This window comes from Notolepis coatsorum (assembly GCF_963971535.1).
Source record: "Notolepis coatsorum genome assembly, chromosome: 3".
In the NCBI taxonomy this organism is placed as follows: domain Eukaryota; kingdom Metazoa; phylum Chordata; class Actinopteri; order Aulopiformes; family Paralepididae; genus Notolepis; species Notolepis coatsorum.
The window spans coordinates 29,670,287-29,679,482 of record NC_140167.1 but is presented as its reverse complement, the minus strand read 5'-3'; the positions used below and the strand labels follow the sequence as shown (position 1 = coordinate 29,679,482).

General features: G+C 40.7%; 2 protein-coding genes across 2 annotated transcripts; one reads left to right on the top strand and one right to left on the bottom strand.

Annotated features, from left to right (window-relative positions):
• On the bottom strand, positions 1-3,170 carry mgst3b (microsomal glutathione S-transferase 3b). Its single transcript, XM_084310174.1, has 4 exons — positions 2,879-3,170; positions 2,171-2,293; positions 1,767-1,839; positions 1-362 (listed from the first exon to the last, which is right to left on the bottom strand). Exons 1-4 carry the CDS (start codon positions 3,002-3,004, stop codon positions 262-264), a joined length of 423 nt encoding a protein of 140 aa, XP_084166300.1. The 5' UTR covers positions 3,005-3,170; the 3' UTR covers positions 1-261.
• A 335-nt stretch (positions 3,171-3,505) lies between these two features.
• rsrp1 (arginine/serine-rich protein 1) lies at positions 3,506-9,196 on the top strand. The gene is made up of 5 exons (XM_084310503.1): positions 3,506-3,714; positions 5,154-5,721; positions 6,026-6,210; positions 8,543-8,623; positions 8,825-9,196. Exons 2-5 carry the CDS (start codon positions 5,163-5,165, stop codon positions 8,984-8,986), a joined length of 987 nt encoding a protein of 328 aa, XP_084166629.1. The 5' UTR covers positions 3,506-3,714; positions 5,154-5,162; the 3' UTR covers positions 8,987-9,196.

Below are 9,196 nucleotides of genomic sequence, written 5' to 3'. Positions count from 1 at the left end.
CACATTGCCAGATCGCCTTTATTGTTGATCAAGTAGTGGTTATTTAAATGGAGCAGAAGTTTACAATCAATGTTTGGGGGGGGGGGGGGGGTGCGCATGTCAAAGAATATATAAAAAGTAGCTATACACAGTGAATTACAGTAGGCTACATTCAGTTTCACATTTGTATAATCACACACAGCATTTAAAGACAAATACACATCGCAGTTGGAAGTATACCGTTGATTTCTTTTTTTTATTCAGCCAAACAGATAAATGCAACTAAAAGACTCCAAGCAGCTGCAAAGCCACAGAGATGGAAAGACCGATGACTCCTAGGTATCCAATGTATCCATAGACACCGTTCATCCTCTTGGCTGGATCTGGAAGAACAAGACGCAGTAATTCTTACTTGATGTGGTATGGAATTCTCCATATTGCAGTGATAAATCACAGCATAATTGCATTATTATTGCAATATCTTAGCCTTTTCCCCCCCAACAATGACTACTTTTAGTCACAATTTACCAATGTTTTATTGAAAGTATATATAATGGGCAGTTTAATATAATTAAAACGGACTTTTGTCAAAGGAACACCCACCAGAGTGCAAGTAGCAGTAAAGTCATAGACATACATAGATAAATAAATATATGTACATAATGTATAAAAGGCTGCAGTGAAGGTGCAAAATGGGATGAGACCTCTGTGCTTCATGCACTTTGCCCTCATCTTGTTTGATCAAGACTGACAGTCTTGATTAAATAACTGACTTTACTGACATATACCGAGGTATATGTGAAATAAGCTCCTGTAACCAAGGCACTTCATACAGGGATGGTGGTTTACATGTCATACATACATTTCAACATCTTCTTTAACAAAAGACATCTTAAAAGGAACACACCAACGTTATGGGAAATGTGCTTATCGTCTTCAGACAAGAAGATAGATACCAATTTCCCCTCTGCGAGTTCAGTAGTAAGCTATCTGGCTGCAAGCTAGACTAGCTAAGCACAAATTAATGTAAGCAGATACGGATCACTAGCCTAGCTCAAAACTCTGGGGGAGGTGTTTTTGGCCAACAGCTAGGCTAGGCTAGCTGGTCCGTATCGGCTTCCATTAATTTGTGTTGAAATGTATGTGTGACATGTAAACCACCATCCCTGTATGAAATGCCTTGGTTACAGGAGCTTATTTCACATATACCTCAGTGTATGTCTTCCATGTCAATGATTAAACAAGATGAGGGCAAAGTGCATGAAGCACAGAGATCTGATCCAATAGTGACTTCCAAGGCATTTTATTTAAAAAAAAATCCAAATAAGACTGCTTTTGGTTCCTGAAACTTTGGAATTTTGTCATTATAGTGTTATTTCAGAATTTTGGACCCCCAGCCCTATTTCCTACTTACCAATGATGTTGTTGATTGGTAGAATCATTTCTCAGCACAACCCACGCTGTTCTTCATATTGAATCGCCAAAGCTCCAGCTAGTTAGCCACAAAACTAATGTAAAGTCAATGGGGCCATGCTCCAGTCTGTACAAGCCCTGAAATAAGACTTTAGGTGCACTCTGGAGTATGTTTTCGTATTTATTTCAGGGCTTGTACAGACTGGAGTGTGGCCCCATTAACTTTGTATTAGCTTTGTGGTTAATTAGCTGGAGCTACGGGTATCTAGTATGAAGAACGGCATGGATTGTGCCGAGAAAGGACTCTGTATTATGTTAATGTTACTGTATGAAAGATAAATACTACTCTAAAAGCAGCCAGCTTTCGGTCTTACCTCCTGTGTAGTAGCCCCAGGCGTATGAGAACCTACTGGTTACCCAGATAGCCCCCAGCACAGCTGCGGTTAACTGAGATGACCATGACAGGAAGATTCAGCAACATAGCACAGAAAAGAAAATGAGAGGGTGGTGTTACAGTTGGCTGAAAACATGCTAAATCATGGTGACACTAAGCTTGCCTCTCTGTTATCAGACTGTACTGAAGATATGCGAAAGGTCAACTACAACCACGTGTTTGTGTGCTATAGAAATGTGGGCCTCTCTACAAGCTGTATGTAAAAAGAATAAATACCATGGTGCAAAGTTTATAATAAGAATATGGAGGAACTGGAATAGTTTTGATGCAGACATAATTATGTTGTGTTAAGTGTGGAACGGATTAAAATGTCACTATACATACCGGATAGACAAGAGCTGCAATAGTCTGGAAAACAAGCCACTGTGGGTAGACCTCTAGGGTGTTTTGGTGTGCTCTCTGGATACAGTTGAACACCTGATCCTTGTCACTGTACATGGCCGGGTACTGTAAAAGGAAGATGAAAGAGAAAGTTAAATCCACAGAACCACAAGTATGTTTGTAAATAATTATGTATTCCAAAATTCACTTTGCAATTGTGTCTAATGAAGTTACTTATCTTAATATATATGCATGGTATTGTGAGAGAATGAAACTCATCATCTCCTCTACCACCACCCCAAGCCCCCACCCCACATTGTATCCAAAGACCCCACAACCTCCCCCCCAGAGCAGAGCAAACCACACAAACTCACCATTCTAGACAAACCACCCCGAAACACATCACCCCCCCCCCCTCCATGGACTCGAAACCCCCCCATGGAACAGACAAATCACCCACCCTTTGCCCCTCCTGTATTGACTGTATATAATGTCACCACAAATCGTTGATCGAGAGCTCAGTTGGGGACACTCGGCCAGTGTACTGAGTCATCCTGCTGTAACTCTTTGATTCACCTGAACTTGCTTTGGTGTATTAAATCCATGATTGTTCAAGCCTACCTGACTGTCTACATTTGATTACTCCGGGAACAATTCTCCCACAGTATCTTTGTAAACTATAGCTAACTCTTTGTTATAGTTTTATCTTACCTTGACATCATACTTCTTTCTAGCAGCCCCGACTTGAATTCCAAGATAACTCAACATAATCCAGCTGTAAAGGTAAGTGAGGATCACATAACCAAAGCTGGAAGGCAAAACCTCCACAATATCCATTCTAATTAGATGTGGTGACGTTAGTTGTATTGTATGTATTATTTGCTATCGAAGGCCTCAGAGTAGGCTACTGATCACTTCAGTACGAGGCCATAGATAGAAGATCGATCCAGGCGCACATAAGCAGGAAGCAGTGCAGTTGAGTAAACAGAGTAGAGGTTATAAAGGCTCTCGCGAGAATGGTACACTAAAGGACCAATTCAATCAACCAAAACAAAAGAGACTCATAATCTTTCGTTTTGACCAAAGACGTTCTAGAATACCATTAGTCAATAAATATAAGGTATGGTTACGTTTCTACATTAAATTAAACCTGTTTCCAAATGCAAGCCCCTTATCTAGTTTAGTCTACTCGACGTAGATTCATAAAGAAGCATGCGCAAATCCTGTGGAAGGTGGACCCTCTTGAATGAGCTGAACGAGAAGAGACGCGTCACTTGCCTGGAAGTTTCCATAGTGACGTCACACCAACGGTCGTCTCTTCATTCTCGCCGACGGACACCGCGAGTGCAACACGTAACTGAAACCAACGCAAGCTACATTAGAACATTTTGTCGAATACCTGCGACATTTGACAACTTTTTCTGCATGTTTATTGTCTTTACCTTTATTCTAGTGATAATTTGAAGACATTTCTGAATAACGTTTGTGAATATACCGAGTTTAGACGAACAAAGAATTCCAGGCACATTCGAGTTTCACTCGTTTCGGTAAGTAACGTTAATTCGATGAGATCAATCGGCTATTGTGTTTGTTTTGCTCGATTTGTATAACCATTAATTAATATCTGTAACGTTATGTGTGTTAGGGCCGCGATTTCCAGCGGTAAACTTACTACCGCGCGGTTAACGTTAGCTAACAAATGCTGTAGGTTAAGCTAACATTAGCTAGTCCAGCTAACTGCTGCTAGCTAACGCCCTATTCGGGTAATTTCCAGAATGAGTCACAAAGCCAGACAGGAGTTGCATTTACGCAACCGACCGGGGAGGCAGCATTGAGTAACTGTTGTTGTTGTGATTATTTTTATTACGGATCCCCATTAGCTGGTCCCATAGCAACCAGCTAGTCTTCCTGGGGTCCACAAAAAAACACACTAAAACAATTATTGCAAAACAAAATTATTAAGTACACGGAACGTAGGCCAAGTGCGTCCACATTTTTATAGGATTCTATCACATTTTCATAACAATAGCACCCTGCGCCGTTTTCATTGAGGTTTCTTACAAATTAACGATGCTTTATCTTGTCCTTTATATGCCGATTATCATTAGAATCTTAAATTGTACCACATGTCCCCCTTTAGACAACATATGTAATGCTACCAGCGCACTTTTGTTAAGATAATTAGTTGGCCATTCGCGGTCGCTATACCGAGGTTGCAGTAATAGTTTAACGCTGTTCAGATCACGTCGGAGAATATAGACCCATCCCAGTGACCTGCGACCTGTGCTAACGCTGTTGGGAAATGCAGTGTTGTAGTTCTCAACATTTTCAGCCTTTAATTTTAAACCAATGCTGCCATCTACTGACAACAAAAAAGTGTTGTCTAGTTAACTCGACACACAATGTATGCCGTGACAAATAAAACTCTTGACTTGAATGCATAATGAAACTTAACAATTAAGATGGCTACAATTACATGCAAGCACAGAAACGGAAAACAAAAAAAAATACTTTAGTGTTAAATACAATTTAAGATGTAATGCTCTAAAAATCTATCTAATAGCGTTGGTTTTTGAACCTGGTAAATCAAGCTAGATAGTGGTAAAACAAAAATATGGTAACTTTAGTGTGACGTCAATCCGAGATTGGGCATCGTTTACTCTATTTGCATTTGCACCGTTGAACAGTCTTATTTGTCATAATAGTACATTCTAGAACATTTGTGATGTCATAATCAAACATTCTAGAACATTTGTGATGTCACAGTATGATGAATTGATGATAATGATGTCATAATAACCAAACATTCTAGAACAATTGTGTATCTATTATAATATTCAATCATTCTCAGAAGAGGTCAGTGTGCATCTTGAAACAGTGCTGAGCAGTACTGTTAATGGTCGCATGAAGTTGGTTTTGTTTTAGTATCTATATTGCCAATTCTAACTTTTATCACGAGATATATTAATAAATTATAATTTTTCAGATTATCAAGATGATGACTGAAGGTAAACATCAACACTCTGAAATGGCCCAGGCCCGTCTGAGTGAAGGGATCAGTGTGATCTTTGACCAGGACACTCCATCCAGCTCCGCCTCTCCCCCCATCTCAAACTCATCAAGCAGCAGCTCCTCTGGCACCAGCCGCAGACCTCGCGCACGTGACTCACATCGACGACGCACCCACAGGTCTTCATCTTCCTCGTCCGGCAGCAGCAACTCTCGCTCTCGTTCCCGACCCAGGTCCCGCTCTCACCCTCGCTGCCACAGGCCCTCTTCTCGCTGTGGCTGTAACAGCCATCGCAGGCATGGGCACGGACAGCGGCGCTCTCCTCCGCGCCACGCCAGGGCCCACTCCTCCAGTTCCTCTCCCTCACCGGACAGGTCCTCACGTCGCAGGGGCCACAGCTCCAAGTCCAATAGCCAGAGAGGAAGCTACAGGAGTGTTGTGGGCCGGTACAGACGCGCATCCCCACCCCGCTCCTCCAGAACCCACAGAAGCCGCTCCCCGTCCAGATCCTCCAGATGCTCTGCTATCAACTTGACCTTGGATGGTAAGGCTTGGTAGATAACGAATTAGCTTAATCATTACCCACTCGGTTACTCAGTTCACTGTGGATTAAACTGAATCTACTGACTCGTTATTATTAAGTCACAGTTCAAGAGAGTTAACATCAGATTTTTACAACAAACATACTAACTTACTAAAGTGAATGTGTACAACAAACATTGCATCTTAGTACAGTACCGTATGTGTGTACATTTTGTTTGCATGGCCCCTCTTATAATCTTCTGCTAATGGGCTTTACAAATTAACTTGACTTGAATTAAATCATGTTGTTTATCTTTTCTCTCCAGAAAAGAGGGAACTGCTCAGGGTGGCAAAAAACAATGCCACCAAGATCTTGGGTGTGGCTCATCTGGAACTCCCAGAGAGTGTGAAGCCCATCCCGGAGGAACAACCTGTGGATTCCCGGCTGGCCACACCTGAACCAGAGGAATGGGTGAGACGAGTGCCTGCCCCTGAAAAGACTCAATCACAGGTGGGTGTCCAAGGCCAAAACACGTCAACAATACATTGCAATCATAACACACAGAGCAATGTGTCAGGGTGCTTAATCATTGACCAATTTATTTTTAGGATTTGGAAGTAAGTAACTGTTTTCTTTTCATGCTCCGCTTACATCTCAGTGCAAATCAAAACAGAATATTGATAGAAGTTTAGGGAATATATATCATTACTCACTACCTATACTTCAGTAGTGGTAGAGACTACCAAGCATTTCATTTAACAACAGATTTACACATTTGTAATTGCCTGTGAAATGACCCATTAGGTCTTAGGCAACAGTAACCACAGTATTCCCATGTCTACATAAGAAATAACTTGAGGCTGTCATGTTATTCCAGAAGCTGCGACTAGTACACAATCTTAGGTCATGCACACACCCTTGCTGTCTGTAACTGTCTGCTGATGTGATGTAGCTCTCTTATAAGGCGTAGCTGTGTGTTCTGTTGAATTGCTTGTCTTGTGTTAACCCTTGGACCCCTGAGGGAACACACATGCTCTGTCTGCATTTATTCCTGTCTTCATAGATCACATGACAGTGGTCTCCTTCACTCACCAACCCCTTGGATTAGGAGAGAATAAGAGGGCAGTCATGTGACTTGGGAAAAGTTAACTGGTGAATCATGTTCACAATGCCTAGATTTAAACATTAGAAGATTTATTTTTCAAACGAGAATATAACGTTTTAACTTTTAAGATATCTCATTTGAATTATTTGCAAACCATGGTTGTACTCATTCCTTGTAAATGCTCATTCTTCACATAGCAATATAGGTGATGCTCATTTTTACAATTCAAATATTAAGTCATATTGTTACCACACTGCACATAGATTAAGAAATGTAAACTTGACACATTGACAGAAATGTATGTATGCTTGAAGTTGAAATCGGTCATTGTTATTTAGCAGAATCTTCCCACTCGCTGAAGGAGCGCAGGCGTGTGGACTGCCTTATAGTGACTGTATTCCTGACAAGAACTAAAAACAGACGAAGAACTCCTCTCTCCGTATGCCAAAGATAAGTTGGTACACAAAGCGTGTGCTGAATGGGGTTGGGAAAACTGCGTCACCATCATCCTGCCACTCTAGACAGAAGAGATTTGTTTTACTTTACTATTTTTGTTGCCATTTTCTGTTTTCATCTTTGCTCCAAGATCTACTCTTGTAGCATTCATATAGTGCCTATCCTTTGAGTGTGCGGAATATATGCATGAGAGCTGCAATAATTTTCAGTGAATTATGTATTTATACAATAGATCATTGTATAATGAATAGGCCATTAATTGTGGATCCTGGAATATATAGCCTATAAGCTCCACAGACTGCTAAAGCTCTGCCTGTCTTCAGTTGTCTGCTCATCTCTTAACTGGGTCCCTCTGTTATGTCTTTGAAACAGAACAGCGAGTCGCTGACAGTGGTCTCCTTCACTCACCAACCCCTTGGATTAGGAGAGAATAAGAGGGCAGTCATGTGACTTGGGTGACGCCATTGTGTTTGTGTGAAAGCTTAACTGGTGAATTTTGTCATGTTCACAATGCCTAGATTTAAACATTAGAAGATTTATTTTTCAAACAAGAATATAAAGTTTTAACTTTTAAGATCTCATTTGAATTATTTGCATTCAAACCATGGTTGTACTCATTCCTTGTAAATGCTCATTCTTCACATAGCAATATAGGTGATGCTCATTTTTACAATTAAAATATTAAGTCCTATTGTTACCACACTGCACATAGATTAAGAAATGTAAACTTGACACATCAGAAATGTATGTATGCTTGAAGTTGAAATCGGTCGTTGTTATTTAGCAGAATCTTCCCACTCGCTGAAGGAGCGCAGGCGTGTGGACTGCGGTCTGCCTTATAGTGACTGTATTCCTGACAAGAACTAAAAACAGACGAAGAACTCCTCTCTCCGTATGCCAAAGATAAGTTGGTACACAAAGCGTGTGCTGAATGGGGTTGGGAAAACTGCGTCACCATCATCCTGCCACTCTAGACAGAGAAGATATTTGTTTTTACTTTACTATTTTTGTTGCCAGTTTTTTGTTTATCTTTGCTCCCAAATCTACTCTTGTAGCATTCATATAGTGCCTATCCTTTTGAGTGTGAGGAATATATGCATGAGAGCTGCAATTATTTTCAGGAAATTATGTATTTATACAATAGATCATTGTATAATGAATAGGCCATTAGTTGTGGATCCTGGAATATATAGCCTATAAGCTCCACAGACTGCGAAAGCTCTGCCTGCCTTCAGTTGTCTGCACATCTCTTAACACATCTCTGTTATGTCTTTGAAACAGAGCAGCGAGTCGGAGTCTGAGGAGGATGGCCCCAGCCCAAAGATGTCCCCAACAAGGAAGGGCATCTCTTTCAGCATCCATGTAAGTACCACAGAGCAAGAAGACTGTTTAAAAAAAAAAATTGTATAATATACATTATTATTGTTTATATATTAAAAAAAACGAATAAGTTACGTTTTCTAATACACATATATATATATATATATATATATATATATAACATTTCTGACATGAATACTAGATTCTGATGGTTGCCCCCCCCCCCCCCTCATCTTCCCCCAGAACTCGATAGCCAAGCCAACAGTGGTAGCTCCGTCTTCTGCTAAGGTAACCTCAAGAGTGGACAGCGTTGGAAGCAGGAAGCCCTATGGTCACTGGGTTCCAGTCGGAAGAACAGGCCACACCTCCCAGTCCCGCAAACATAGGCTCACCACATCACACTAGTGTGGTAGAGTACATGGACACTGTACATACTGTAAATAGCTTGTACATAAGAGGGGTTTGGTCTATCTGTTTTGATGGTAGATGTTTTCTTTCAGACGTATAAAGACAGTTAAATGGGAAGAAGAAGTGGAAGTCAATTTCAGGTGGGATTCTTTATCATTCATTGTGTTTCGTGCGATCTTGTGATTCAATAAAGATTATTTAAATACA

Bases quoted from the DNA above. Each gene is read 5' to 3' on its own strand.
- rsrp1 (XM_084310503.1), top strand. From the start codon at position 5,163: ATGATGACTGAAGGTAAACATCAACACTCTGAAATGGCCCAGGCCCGT. The intron at 6,211-8,542 runs GTGGGTGTCCAA...TCTTTGAAACAG, and splicing joins CTGAAAAGACTCAATCACAG to AGCAGCGAGTCGGAGTCTGA. The intron at 8,624-8,824 runs GTAAGTACCACA...ATCTTCCCCCAG, and splicing joins GCATCTCTTTCAGCATCCAT to AACTCGATAGCCAAGCCAAC.
- mgst3b (XM_084310174.1), bottom strand. From the start codon at position 3,004: ATGGATATTGTGGAGGTTTTGCCTTCCAGCTTTGGTTATGTGATCCTC. The intron at 2,294-2,878 runs GTAAGATAAAAC...TTCCTTTTACAG, and splicing joins GAAAGAAGTATGATGTCAAG to TACCCGGCCATGTACAGTGA. The intron at 1,840-2,170 runs GTATGTATAGTG...TGGTCATCTCAG, and splicing joins TTGCAGCTCTTGTCTATCCG to TTAACCGCAGCTGTGCTGGG.